Below are 14,479 nucleotides of genomic sequence, written 5' to 3' on the forward strand. Positions count from 1 at the left end.
AAAAAAGTATTTAGCCAGCCACCGATTGTGCAAGTTCTCCCACTTAAAATGATGACAGAGGTCTGTAATTTTCATCATAGGTACACTTCAACTGCGAGAGACAGAATGTGAAAAAAATCCAGGAATTCACATTGTAGGATTTTAAAAGAATTTATTTGTAAATTATGGTGGAAAATAAGTATTTGGTCAATAACAAAAATTCAACTCAATACTTTGTAATATAACCTTTGTTGGCAATAACAGAGGTCAAACGATTACTATAGGTCTTTACCAGGTTTGCACACACAGGAGCTGGTATTTTGGCCCATTCCTCCATGCAGATCTTCTCGAGAGCAGTGATGTTTTGGGGCTGTCGCCGAGCAACACGGACGTTCAACTCCCTCCACAGATTTTCTATGGGGTTGAGGTCTGGAGACTGGCTAGGCCACTCCAGGACTTTCAAATGCTTCTTACGGAGCCACTCCTTCGTTGCCCGGGCGGTGTGTTTGGGATCATTGTCATGCTGGAAGACCCAGCCACGTTTCATCTTCAAAGCTCTCACTGATGGAAGGAGGTTTTGGCTCAAAATCTCTCGATACATGGCCCCATTCATTCTTTCCTTAACACGGATCAGTCGGCCTGTCCCCTTAGCAGAAAAACAGCCCCAAAGCATGATGTTTCCACCCCCATGCTTCACAGTAGGTATGGTGTTCTTGGGATGCAACTCAGTATTCTTCTTCCTCCAAACACGACAAGTTGAGTTTATACCAAAAAGTTCTATTTTGGTTTCATCTGACCACATGACATTCTCCCAATCCTCTGCTGTATCATCCATGTGCTCTCTGGCAAACTTCAGACGGGCCTGGACGTGCACTGGCTTAAGCAGGGGGACACGTCTGGCACTGCAGGATTTGATTCCCTGTCGGCGTAGTGTGTTACTGATGGTAACCTTTGTTACTTTGGTCCCAGCTCTCTGCAGGTCATTCACCAGGTCTTCCCGTGTGGTTCAGGGATTTTTGCTCACTGTTCTCATGATCATTTTGACCCCACGGGATGAGATCTTGCGAGGAGCCCCAGATCGAGGGAGATTATCAGTGGTCTGGTATGTCTTGCATTTTCTGATAATTGCTCCCACAGTTGATTTTCTCACACCAAGCTGCTTGCCTATTGTAGATTCACTCTTCACAGTCTGGTGCAGGTCTACAATTCTTTTCCTGGTGTCCTTCAACAGCTCTTTGGTCTTGGCCATAGTGGAGTTTGGAGTCTGACTGTTTGAGGCAGTGGACAGGTGTCTTTTATACAGATAACAAGTTCAAACAGGTGCCATTAATACAGGTAACGAGTGGAGGACAGAAGAGCTTCTTAAAGAAGTTACAGGTCTGTGAGAGCCAGAGATCTTCCTTGTTTGAAGTGACCAAATACTTATTTTCCACCATAATTTACAAATAAATTCTTTAAAATTCCTACAATGTGAATTCCTGGATTTTTTTTCACATTCTGTCTCTCACAGTTGAAGTGTACCTATGATGAAAATTACAGACCTCTGTCTTCATTTTAAGTGGGAGAACTTGCACAATCGGTGGCTGACTAAATACTTTTTTGACCCACTGTATATTGAATGCCGACCTGTGATAATCCTTCAAATGCAGCTACTGTCATCTTGACTAGTAAAAATGTACATGTATATTAGGAGGTTGCCTACAGCCACAGATGTTCACCAAGCACTATGGTGGTTATTTCATTTGGTAGACTAGCTAGAGGAAACTCAGCCGGTAACTAAACTGAGGCGTTTAACTTAAATATATTGATTTATTTAGCCATTTTGTTACAGTAACTTTGTTTTCCAAAATCCGCAACTTTTCCCCCCACACTTTGCACACAGCCGCTTATAAAACGGTGAAGCTAATTTATGGACTTCTCCTTTCTAACGGCCATAATGTTTTGTATTCAACAAATAGTTTTCATACAACACCAGCAGAGACACTAAAAAGGTGTTATTGTTTGTGCTATGGCGCCATCTTTTGGACGAGTTCGCTCATTGCAGGTGCTACATGTTGAAAATTTCCTTTTTTCATGGTTGCATTTAGGGCTGGGCGATATGGCCTTTTATTAATATCTCGATATTTTTAGGCCATGTCACGATACACGATATATATCTCGATATTTTACCTTAGACTTGAATTAACACTAGATGCATATAATCACACCAGTATGATGATTCTATGTGTCTACACTGCATTAATATATGCTCATTTTAAACTTTCATGCACAGAGGGAAATTACAACTACCGTATTTTTCGGACTATAAGTCGCAGTCTTTTTCATAGTCCAGTGCGACTTATATATGTTTTTTTCCTTTTTTATTATGCATTTTCGGCAGGTGCGACTTATACTCCGAAAAATACGGTAAGTCAATATACCAAAACTGTATTTATTAAAATTATTAAGCAGTGGCACAAACATTCAGGTAGTTTCAAAACAGAAAGTACAAGATTGTCAGAGACATTTTTAAGACAAGCTATTAGTGCACTTTTGTGCATGATGTCACTAAGATGACATATCAAAACAACACTAAATTAAAGCTGCAAGCAGCGTTGGTCGGGCCCGCGTATTTGGCAGGTGCTAGTCCTAAGTGTCCCAATACTTTTGTCCAGTTTTAGTCCCAAGTGTCCCAATACTTTTGGCAAGTTGTAGTCCTAAGTGTCCCAATACTTTTGTCAAGTTGTAGTCCCAAGTGTCCCAATACTTTTGTCCAGTTTTCGGCCTAAGTGTCCCAATACTTTTGTCCAGTTTTCGGCCTAAGTGTCCCAATACTTTTGTCCGGTGGCAGTCATAAGTGTCCCAAGACTTTTGTCTAGTGTACCTACCTTGTCTGCATTGTGTGGGCACGTTGGTGCTTCCTGCTTTTAAGCAGCCATCTTAAAAAAACAGCAGCGCAGCAGCATCAGCGCAGCGGGTCTTTGAAGGGTCATAAAATCAAAACCGGAGCAGGTATTAAAACGCTGTTCTGTTATTTTATACACAAGGGTTTAATCTCTCTCCTGTGTTAGTTTGAAGCCGAAACGACAAACGCGCTCAGAGGAGATAGTTTTTGAAGGAAGGTGACCGGTTTTTACAAAAAATTTGTTTTGAAGGGGGAATAGCAAACTTCCTGTTGATTTTTGCTGGGGCTTGTCAATTTATGAAATGTAGGTCTAAGTGAGACCTACATAGAGGTTTTTGTTCCATGTCTCTCCGACCTTCCCAGTGGGAGTTACAGGCAGTTTTGTCAGTTTTTTCATCCGAGGAGCAGTTTTTTGTGCGTTTTATTAAAAAATTGCGCTATAGCACAATTTTGAGATTTGGGGTTAGGTTTTTTTTTTATTAGATCACAATTTTTGCCAGTCCTGATGTGTGCGTTCAGTTTGGTGAGTTTTGAAGCATGTTAAGGGGGTCAAATTACAGCTCAAAGAGGCAAAAGTGACTGTTTTTAGTACTTTTTTGTCTTGAAGGGGGAATTGCCAACTTCCTGTTGATTTTAGCCCGAGAATGTACAATTATGAAATGTAGGTCTAAGTCAGACCTACATAGAGGTTTTTGTTTCATGTCTCTCCGACCTTCCTAGTGGGAGTTACAGGCAGTCTAATTTTTTTTCCCCCTAGGGGGCGCTAGAGCGCAATTTTGAGTTTTGTGGTTCGTTTTTTTTTTTTAAAAAGGCAATTTTCGCAGGTCCTGATGTGTGGGTCAAATATGGTGAGTTTTGAAGCATGTTAAGTGGGTCAAATTACAGTTTAATGTGGCGGCGGAAGAATAAAGAATAAAACCTTACAAATTCAATAGGTCCTTATGTCCCATTGCATAAGGACTCCCATGCGGGCCCTAATTAAAGTGCACTTTTTGTACAGAACGCCACTAGAATAGTTTAAAACAAATAAAGTGCACTCTATTGCATGATGTCACACAAGATATTTCAATAACTGTCAAATAAAAATGAGCTGCATAATAGGAAATCAAATCCTTCGCTATGTGGTAGGTTACAGCGTACGTTATCTCCTTCTGTTGTAGACTATTTTTTTCATACGGTGTTGATGTGGAAATGGTTGCTTGGGCATTTTGTTGGGTGTGGCACCGGACGGAGATGTTGACATGCAGAGTTACAAGCACTCTTCATTCTCTAGCGGGTGACTTTTCAAATGATGCTACACATTAGCAGTGCTGCTACTTTTTGTAGCAACGCTTTTGCCGCATACTTGACATATTATGATTGTCTGTTTAACATATTCCCGCGTGAAGCCAAACCACCACCAGAAGATGGACCACGTTCTGTTTTTCTTGGGAATTAATTCTTCCTTCATTTGTTACCAAATTTGCACCTTCTTTTTCTCGTATTACCACTCGCACCGCTACGCTAGCACCACAGCTAACGTTAGCCATGTTTCTACCTCTCTGCTCCCCGAGAGCGTATGACGTTGCACGCGTGACAGTATGTGATGTATGTAAGAAGGTGCGCTTGTTTTAACTCTCTGTGAGAAGGCGAGACAAGAAAGAGTGATAAACGCCTGTGGTGTAATGCCCGCAGTTAAAAGCAACTGCGTGAGAACGTATACTCGAATATCACGATATAGTAATTTTCTATATCGCACAGAGACTACCGTATTTTCCGCACTATAAGGCGCACCTAAAAACCACAAATTTTCTCAAAAGCTGACAGTGCGCCTTATAACCCGGTGCGCTTTATATATGGATAAATATTAAGATTCATTTTCATAAAGTTTCGGTCTCGTAACTACGGTAAACAGCCGCCATCTTTTTTCCCGGTAGAACAGGAAGCGCTTCTTCTTCTACGCAAGCAACCGCCAAGGTAAGCATCCGCCTCCATAGAACAGGAAGCGCTTCTTCTTCTACTGTAAGCAACCACCCGCCCGCGTAGAAGAAGAAGAAGAAGAAGCGCGCGGATATTACGTTTCATTTCCTTTGTGTGTTTACATCTGTAAAGACCACAAAATGGCTCCTACTAAGCGACAGGTTTCCGGTTCATGAAAAGACGCAATCTCTCCATCCGCACACGGACTACTATTTCACAGCAACTGCCTAAAGACTTTCAAGAAAAGCTGGCTACTTTCCGTGCATATTGTAAAAACAAGATAGCTGAAAAAAAGATCCGGCCAGAGAACATTATCAACATGGACGAGGTTCCACTGACTTTTGATATTCCTGTGAACCGCACTGTGGATACAACGGGAGCACGTACGGTGAATATTCGCACCACAGGGAATGAGAAGTCATCCTTCACTGTGGTTCTAGCTTGCCATGCTAATGGCCAGAAACTTCCACCCATGGTGATATTCAAAAGGAAGACCTTGCCAAAAGAGACCTATCCAGCCGGCGTCATCATAAAAGGTAACTCGAAGGGATGGATGGATGAAGAAAAGATGAGCGAGTGGTTATGGTAAGTTTACGCGAAGAGGCCGGGTGGCTTTTTTCACGCAGCTCCGTCCATGTTGATATACGACTCCATGCGCGCCCACATCACGCTGGTTTTTAATATATTATTAAAGTTTGACTGACCTATCTGACTGTTTTTTGACATTCCCTTTAGCGCAGTTAGATGCGGCTTATAACACGGGGCGGCTTATAGGTGGACAAAGTTTTGAAATATGCCGTTGATTGAAGGCGCGGCTTATAACCCAGGGCGCCTTATGGTGCGGAAAATACGGTATATATTAATGGATCGAACCTTGCACAGTTTTTCCCAAGTAGTCTCCTCTTCTCTCCTTGTTGATGACCGACTGGTAGATCTTGCCAGTGGTCAGGTTGTTGTCTCTCGTCAGACGGATGTCCAGGAAACGCTCGTAGTTGCCCAAATCCAGATCCACCTCTCCGCCATCATCGAGGACGAACACCTCACCTACACCAAATAAGTGACATACACAGGATATGTTTGAGTGTATTGAAAGAGTCAAAACTACACTGAGACACATTCGGTAAACCCATGACAAATGTGAAGTGAGGATTGCTTACCGTGCTCGTACGGTGAAAAGGTGCCAGCGTCGATGTTGATATAGGGGTCGATTTTAATGGCCGTGACATGAAGGCCGCACGACTTGAGGAGGGTCCCTACGCTGCTGGCAATGATGCCCTTACCAATGCCCGAAATGACACCACCAGTGACCAGGATGTACTTCATAGTATTCATAGGAGATCTGGACACAGAGTGAAATTATTTGTAGAATGCACCAGTACATATTGAATAGTGCCTTCCACTCACCACAATGTTATCACACATAGGTTAAATAACTGAAAACATGCTTTATATTCTAGTTTCTTCAAAACAGCCACCCTTTGCTTTGAAGACTGCTTTGCACACTCCCGCTGAAATCCGAGTCTGAATCCGAGCTAATGTCGCTATAGCTTGCTGTTCTATGCGCCATGTTTGTTTGAGTTGGCTTCACTATGTGACGTCACAGGAAAATGGACCGGTGTTTATAACGATGGTTAAAATCAGGCACTTTGAAGCTTTTTTTAGGGATATTGCGTGATGGGTAAAAAGACTCGGGGGCGGTACCTCTGGATTGGCAAACCGGGGTGGCGGTTCCTCTCTTTAAGAAGGGGAACCGGAGGGTGTGTTCTAACTATCGTGGATCACACTCCTCAGCCTTCCCGGTAAGGTCTATTCAGGTGTACTGGAGAGGAGGCTACGCCGGATAGTCGAACCTCGGATTCAGGAGGAACAGTGTGGTTTTCGACCTGGTCGTGGAACTGTGGACCAGCTCTATACTCTCGGCAGGGTCCTTGAGGGTGCATGGGAGTTTGCCCAACCAGTCTACATGTGTTTTGTGGACTTGGAGAAGGCATTCGACCGTGTCCCTCGGGAAGTCCTGTGGGGAGTGCTCAGAGAGTATGGGGTATCGGACTGTCTGATTGTGGCAGTCCGCTCCCTGTATGATCAGTGCCAGAGCTTGGTACGCATTGCCGGCAGTATATCGGACACGTTTCCAGTGAGGGTTGGACTCCGCCAAGGCTGCCCTTTGTCACTGATTCTGTTCATAACTTTTATGGACAGAATTTCTAGGCGCAGTCAAGGCGTTGAGGGGATCCGGTTTGGTGGCTGCAGGATTAGGTCTCTGCTTTTTGCAGATGATGTGGTCCTGATGGCTTCATCTGGCCAGGATCTTCAGCTCTCACTGGATCGGTTCGCAGCCGAGTGTGAAGCGACTGGGATGGGAATCAGCACCTCCAAGTCCGAGTCCATGGTTCTCGCCCGGAAAAAGGGTGGAGTGCCATCTCCGGGTTTGGGGAGGAGATCTTGCCCCAAGTGGAGGAGTTCAAGTACCTCGGAGTCTTGTTCACGAGTGAGGGAAGAGTGGATCGTGAGATCGACAGGCGGATCGGTGCGGCGTTTTCAGTAATGCGGACGCTGTATCGATCCGTTGTGGTGAAGAAGGAGCTGAGCCGGAAGGCAAAGCTCTCAATTTACCGGTCGATCTACGTTCCCATCCTCACCTATGGTCATGAGCTTTGGGTTATGACCGAAAGGACAAGATCACGGGTACAAGCGGCCGAAATGAGTTTCCTCCGCCGGGTGGCGGGGCTCTCCCTTAGAGATAGGGTGAGAAGCTCTGCCATCCAGGAAGAGCTCAAAGTAAAGCCGCTGCTCCTCCACATCGAGAGGAGCCAGATGAGGTGGTTCGGGCATCTGGTCAGGATGCCACCCGAACGCCTCCCTAGGGAGGTGTTTAGGGCACCTCCGACCGGTAGGAGGCCGCGGGGAAGACCCAGGAAACGTTGGGAAGACTTTGTCTCCCGACTGGCCTGGGAACGCCTCGGGGTCCCACAGGAAGAGCTGGACGAAGTGGCTGGGGAGAGGGAAGTCTGGGCTTCCCTGCTTAGGCTGCTGCCCCCGCGACCCAACCTCGGATAAGCGGAAGAAGATGGATGGATGGTAAAATTTTGAAAAAATCTTCTAAAAATAAAATAAGCCACTGGGAACTGATTTTTAATGGTTTTAACTCTTCTGAAATTGTGATAATGTTCCCCTTTAAAGGTATTTTTGGGTTCATTGAGGTTAGCTAATTTTACTTGCTTTGGAAAGTCTTGAGAAGCCGAATTTTCTTGTTCTATTCTTTCTTTCTTTCTTTAGTTTATTTGGAACATGAACACACTTACATCATAATACATCACACAATTTCATATCATTTCATTTGACATCATGCCCGAAAAGGAGTAGGAAGAAGCAAAGCTTATTTAATCCTACCCCTTTCCCACTTCGAGCGTTTACAAATATATAGAATCATTTACTGACCTTTTTATATAATAAAATAACATCTATGAATTAGTATACAACAGTTTTGTAATATGTAATTAATTAATTAATTCAGTCATTATTAACATACTGAGATGAAGAATATCTTATTTTCAATAAGGTTGAAAGTATTTCTCATAATTCTTCTTTTTTGTACTCTGTAAGCACTATTATTTTGAACAACCTCTTAAACTGGATCATATCAGTACAATTTTTAACTTCTTTACTTAATCCATTCCATAATGTAATTCCACATACTGATATGCTAAAAGTTCTAAGTGTTGTACGTGCATATAAATGTTTTAAATTATTTTTTCCTCTAAGGTTATATTTCTCCTCTTTAGTTGAGAAGAATTGTTGTGCATTCTTTGGTAGCAGGTTATAGTTTGCTTTGTACATCATTTTAGCTGTTTGCAATTTTACCAAATCACCAAACTTTAATATTTCTGACTTAATAAATAAAGGGTTTGTGTGTTCTCTATATCCAACATTATGTATTATTCTAACTGATCTTTTTTGAAACACGGTTAGCGAATGTAGCGCACATTTGTAGTTATTTCCCCATATTTCTGCACAATAACTCAGATATGGTAACACTAGCGAGCAGTAGAGAATATGAAGTGATTTTTGGCCCAGGACATATTTTGCTTTATTCATTATTGAAATGTTTTTTTGCCACCTTATGTTGTATGTTTTGTATATGAGATTTCCAGTTCATTTGATCATCTATTAATACTCCCAAAAATCTAGTTTCTTTTACCCTTTCTATGTCTACTTCGTCTATTTGTATTTGTGTATGATGCTCTTTTCTACTATTACCAAATAGCATTATTTTAGTTTTACTGAGATTCAAAGATAGTCTGTTTTTGTCAAACCATCTTTTTAATTTGTTCATTTCTTCTGTTATTATTTGTATTATCTTCTGTGTGCTCTCTCCTGAACACTGAACTATTGGCAGATAATTTTGCTTAGTTCAAATAAAACACCCCTAATTTTTGTATTTTTAGGGCCCGCAATGGCCCATTGCAAAAGGACTCCCACAGGGAGTCCTTATGCAATGGGACATAAGGACCTATTGTTATTCGTTCGTTTTATTCTTTATTATTCTTCCGCCGCCTCTTTCAGCACTAATTTGACCCACTTAACATGCTTCAAAACTCACCATATTTGACCCACCCATCAGGACCTGCGAAAATTGTCTTTTAATAAAAAAACTGAACCGCAAAACTCAAAATTGCGCTCTAGCGCCCCCAAGGGAAAAAAAAAACTAGACTGCCTGTAACTCCCACTAGGAAGGTCGGAAAGACATGAAACAAAATCCTCTATGTAGGTCTGACTCAGACCTAACTTTCATAATGGTACATTCTCGGGCTAAAATCAACAGGAAGTTGGCAATTCCCCCTTCAAGTTAAAAAAGTACTAAAAACAGTCACTTTTGCCTCTTTGAGCTGTAATTTGACCCCCTTAACATGCTTCAAAACTCACCGAACTGAACACACACATCAGGACTGGCTAAAACTGTGATCTAATGAAAAAACCTAACCCCAAATCTAAAAATTGTGCTCTACAGCAATTTTTTAATAAAACGCACAAAAAACTGCTCCTCGGATGAAAAATCTGACAAAACTGCCTGTAACTCCCACTGGGAAGGTCGGACAGACATGAAACAAAATCCTCTATGTAGGTCTGACTCAGACCTAACTTTCATAATGGTACATTCTCGGGCTAAAATCAACAGGAAGTTGGCAATTCCCCCTTCAAGTTAAAAAAGTACTAAAAACAGTCACTTTTGCCTCTTTGAGCTGTAATTTGACCCCCTTAACATGCTTCAAAACTCACCGAACTGAACACACACATCAGGACTGGCTAAAACTGTGATCTAATGAAAAAACCTAACTCCAAATCTAAAAATTGTGCTCTACAGCAATTTTTTAATAAAACGCACAAAAAACTGCTCCTCGGATGAAAAATCTGACAAACTGTAACTCCCACTGGGAAGGTCGGACAGACATGAAACGAAAACCTCTCCGTAGGTCTCACTTAGACCTACATTTCATAAATTGACAACCCCCAGCAAAAATATACAGGAAGTTTGCTATTCCCCCTTCAACACAACATTTTTGTAAAAACCTGTCACCTTTCTTCAAACATTATCTCCTCTGAGCGCGTTTGTTGTTTCGGCTTCAAACTAACACAGGAGAGAGATTGAACCCTTCTGATTAAAAGTTGGTGAAAGAGTTGTGATACCTGCTCCGGTTTTGATTTTATGACCCTTCAAAGACCCGCTGCACTGATGCTGCTGCGGTGCTGTTTTTTTTAAGATGGCTGCTCAAAAGCAGGAAGCACCAACGTGCCCACACAATGCAGACAAGGTAGGTACACTAGACAAAAGTCTTGGGACACTTCAGACTACAAGTACCGTATTTTCCGCACTATAAGGCGCACCTAAAAACCACAATTTTTCTCAAAAGCTGACAGTGCGCCTTATAACCCGGTGCGCTTTATTACGATTCATTTTCATAAAGTTTCGGTCTCGCAACTTCGGTAAACAGCCGCCATCTTTTTTCCCGGTAGAACAGGAAGCGCTTCTTCTTCTACGCAAGCAACCGCCAAGGAAAGCACCCGCCCCCATAGAACAGGAAGCGCTTCACCCGCCCCCGGAAGAAGAAGAAAAAACGCGCGGATATCACCGTACGTTTCATTTCCTGTTTACATCTGTAAAGACCACAAAATGGCTCCTACTACGCGACAAGGATCCGGTTCATAAAAAGACGCAATCTCTCCATCCGCACACGGATTACTACCGTATTTCACAGCAACTGATATTCCTGTGAACCGCACTGTGGAACGGGAGCACGTACGGTGAATATTCGCACCACAGGGAATGAGAAGTCATCCTTCACTGTGGTTCTAGCTTGCCATGCTAACTTCCACCCATGGTGATATTCAAAAGGAAGACCTTGCCAAAAGAGACCTTTCCAGCCGGCGTCATCATAAAAGCTAACTCGAAGGGATGGATGGATGAAGAAAAGATGAGCGAGTGGTTAAGGGAAGTTTACGCGAAGAGGCCGGGTGGCTTTTTTCACACAGCTCCGAAGGCGAACACACCTTCACTAAGACGGGCAGACAGCGCCGGTCGACATACGCCAACATCTGCCAGTGGATCGTAAATGCCTGGGCAGATAGTTTCGGTCACAACTGTGGTCCGAGCTTTCCGGAAGGCAGGATTCACAGAACTGCTGCACAACAACAGCGACACTGAATCCGATGACTTCGACGAGGCGGAGCCGGCCATTTTTGGATCCCACGCTTGCGCAACTTTTCAATTCGGACACCGAAGACGAAGAATTCGAAGGATTTACGAATGAAGAATAACTTCAGAAGGTGAGCGCTATGTTTATTTTGTGTGTTGTGACATTAACGTTCGAGCAACATTATGTTGCTATTTATTGCTCTACACCATTTTGAATTTTACTATGTTTGTGATTGCACATTTGCGTACATTTTGGGACAGAGTTGTTAGAACGCTGGTTTTCAATATATTATTAAAGTTTGACTGAACTATCTGACTGTTTTTTTGACATTCACTTTAGCGCAGCGTTTTTTTGACATTCACTTTAGCGCAGCGTAGGCGCGGCTTATAGTCCGGGGCGGCTTATTGGTGGACAAAATTATGAAATATGTAATTCATAGAAGGTGCGGCTAATAATCCGGTGCGCCTTATAGTGCGGAAAATACGGTAGACAAAAGTATTGGGACACTTAGGACTAGCACCTGCCAAATACGCGGGCCCGTCCAACGCTGCTTGCAGCTTTAATTTTTTCTTGTTTTTGAACACTGACTTTTTGCAGTGTAAACATTGATTGTTGAATAGAGAAACTGGAAATGGTGATGCATCATGTTGTATGCTTGCATGTTCCAAATAAGTCTCTTACGTTAAAGGCAATGCATGCATCTGAACAGGACTGACAGCATTTACGTGGCGACTGTTACGCAAACACAAACGATCAGCCATTGTCTTGAGTGCCTTCCATACGTTTCCTACCGCTTGTCCCTTTCGAGTTGATAACTATTATCATTATTATGCCATGTCAAACTCTTTATCACGATGGAGTGAAATGGCGGGAGTTTGACCTCTCTCGGCTGTTTTTTCTCCATTCCACAGAACGACACCGCCGGGTTGACTTTGCGTTTGATGAATAGATGAAAAGAGAAGACTTAGTGTAAATGTGATGTTTGAAGCGATGTCGAACATTCAATGACGCTAGCTTGCTAGTGCAAATCACAACGCGGTGGACGTGTTAGCTTGTCAAGACTAGTGCAATTAAAAAAATAAATAAAAAATGCGCAAACTTACCCGGCAGCTACACAGACAGAGGGGTGGATAACAATGTGCTGGTGAGTTTACCTCTGTTATTTTTATCCCTTTGTTTGTTTTATTCAAGCCTATTTGTGACTACACGTGTTGTGCGTGCAGGCTGACTTTCTCCTGCCTTCTTCTTTGTCTTCTATCCGCCCGCTGCGTCCTATGGCTTTCAGCGCAGTGCTGCCCCCCACATGTCGTCATGGCATTGCATGCCAAACAGCATACAGGGTTTTTTTTATTTTTTATTATTATTGAATCAAGAAGTGCACCGACAATTTAACGTTGCCCTATATCTTGTCTAGTTTGTAACAATGAAACAGACAACACCACCATTTAACAATGTATTTATTTAAATATAACATTAGAAACCAGAGGTGTGGACTCGAGTCACATGACTTGGACTCGAGTCAGACTCGAGTCATGAATTTGATGACTTTAGACTCGACTTGACAAAATGTAAAAAGACTTGCAACTCGACTTAGACTTTAACATCAATGACTTGTGACTTCACTTGGACTTGAGCCTTTTGAATTGACATGACTTGACATGACTTGCTACTTTCCCCAAAACCCAAAGATGAAAAAGTTATTCGGGAGCGCTCCGTATTTTTCATTGTGTACTTGTCTATCAGCGTTGCGTGTGTCAGCTGGTGTGCTCTCAGTACAACAGCCAATCAAATTAGATCTACTTTGTTTTCATCACACAGCATTCATCCAATCAAATTGCAGGACAACCAAGGAAGAAGACATGTCCAAACCACACGCCAGTGAACAAAAAATGATACCTAAAATAATTTTGTTTGGGTATAAAAATTACGAGGTGGTCAACACAAAACGGTTTGCAGTATGCAACACATGCGGTTCGAAAATGACTGATAGAGAGGCAACAACTTCCAACTTCGTCCGGCATTTGAAGTTGCACAAAGAACGGTAAGTTTTGAATGTAAGATAACGTTTATTGGCTAAGTAACGTGACTTTTATTTGCTGTGTAGTTAAATCAGTGAGGCTGTAAACTCACTGCTAACGTTATAACGTTATTGCAAACACGGGAATCTGTTGCAGTTCACTACCTTATTCATACTTTTTGTTCAGTGATTTTTTTCAAGCAGGGTTACGTTAGTCAATATATCACACGTAACGTTAGACGGCGGTCAGCAGCACCGCGTATTTTAGCCACCTAAAAAAAGACAAAAATAGTAAAATAAAGGTCAGTTAAAATGTATACTATATTATGAATATGTGTACTGTTTTAGCTAGCTTTCTGACATACTGTTGGTTGTTTACCTCAGTGGTCCCCAACCACCGGGCCGCGGCCCGGTACTGGTCCGTGGATCGATTGGTATCGGGCCGCACAAGAAATAATTTTTTCTTTTTTTAATTAAATCAACATAAAAAACACAAGATACACTTACAAGTAGTGCACCAACCCAAAACAACTCTCTCCCCCCTTTTGTTCTGGGCATTGAACATGAAGACTCTTCCTTCACTGTTCCGAGTGGCCATGAGAGTCTTGGCAGTGCCTGCCTCCAGTGCTCCAGTGGAGCGAGTTTTCAGCCATGGTGGCATCATACTACGCCCCCATCGTGCACAAATGACTGACAGACTCTTGGCTAATTTGGTCTTTTGCAAATGCAATGCAGCATAGGGCCCTGACATATAAAAAGTACAACTTTTTTGTTATGTTCACGTATATGTCATGTTTTTTCAATGTTAACACTTTTGTACAAATAAGTACATTTGCACTTTATTTTTCAATGTGTTTGTTCTGTAAAGGAATGAGTTAATGTTTAAAATGACTGGTTAATAGTGCTATTATAAAGTGCAATGTCAGCACAATTTTCTTTCCTGCAATT

General features: G+C 42.4%; 1 protein-coding gene across 1 annotated transcript in view; it reads right to left on the reverse strand.

Annotated features, from left to right (window-relative positions):
* The window catches only part of ctps1b (CTP synthase 1b), a 57,933-nt gene extending 45,144 nt beyond the window's left edge, over positions 1-12,789 (reverse strand). Inside the window, exons 1-3 of the mRNA XM_061946606.1 lie at positions 12,618-12,789; positions 5,980-6,161; positions 5,696-5,866 (exon numbers count right to left, since the gene is read on the reverse strand). Of these exons, the coding sequence (XP_061802590.1) occupies positions 5,696-5,866; positions 5,980-6,154 (346 nt within the window). The 5' untranslated portion in view covers positions 6,155-6,161; positions 12,618-12,789. The remainder of the gene's footprint in view (positions 1-5,695; positions 5,867-5,979; positions 6,162-12,617) is intronic.
* Positions 12,790-14,479: the final 1,690 nt, after the last annotated feature.

The sequence above is a fragment of the Nerophis lumbriciformis genome, linkage group LG04 (assembly GCF_033978685.3).
Source record: "Nerophis lumbriciformis linkage group LG04, RoL_Nlum_v2.1, whole genome shotgun sequence".
In the NCBI taxonomy this organism is placed as follows: Eukaryota; Metazoa; Chordata; class Actinopteri; order Syngnathiformes; family Syngnathidae; genus Nerophis; species Nerophis lumbriciformis.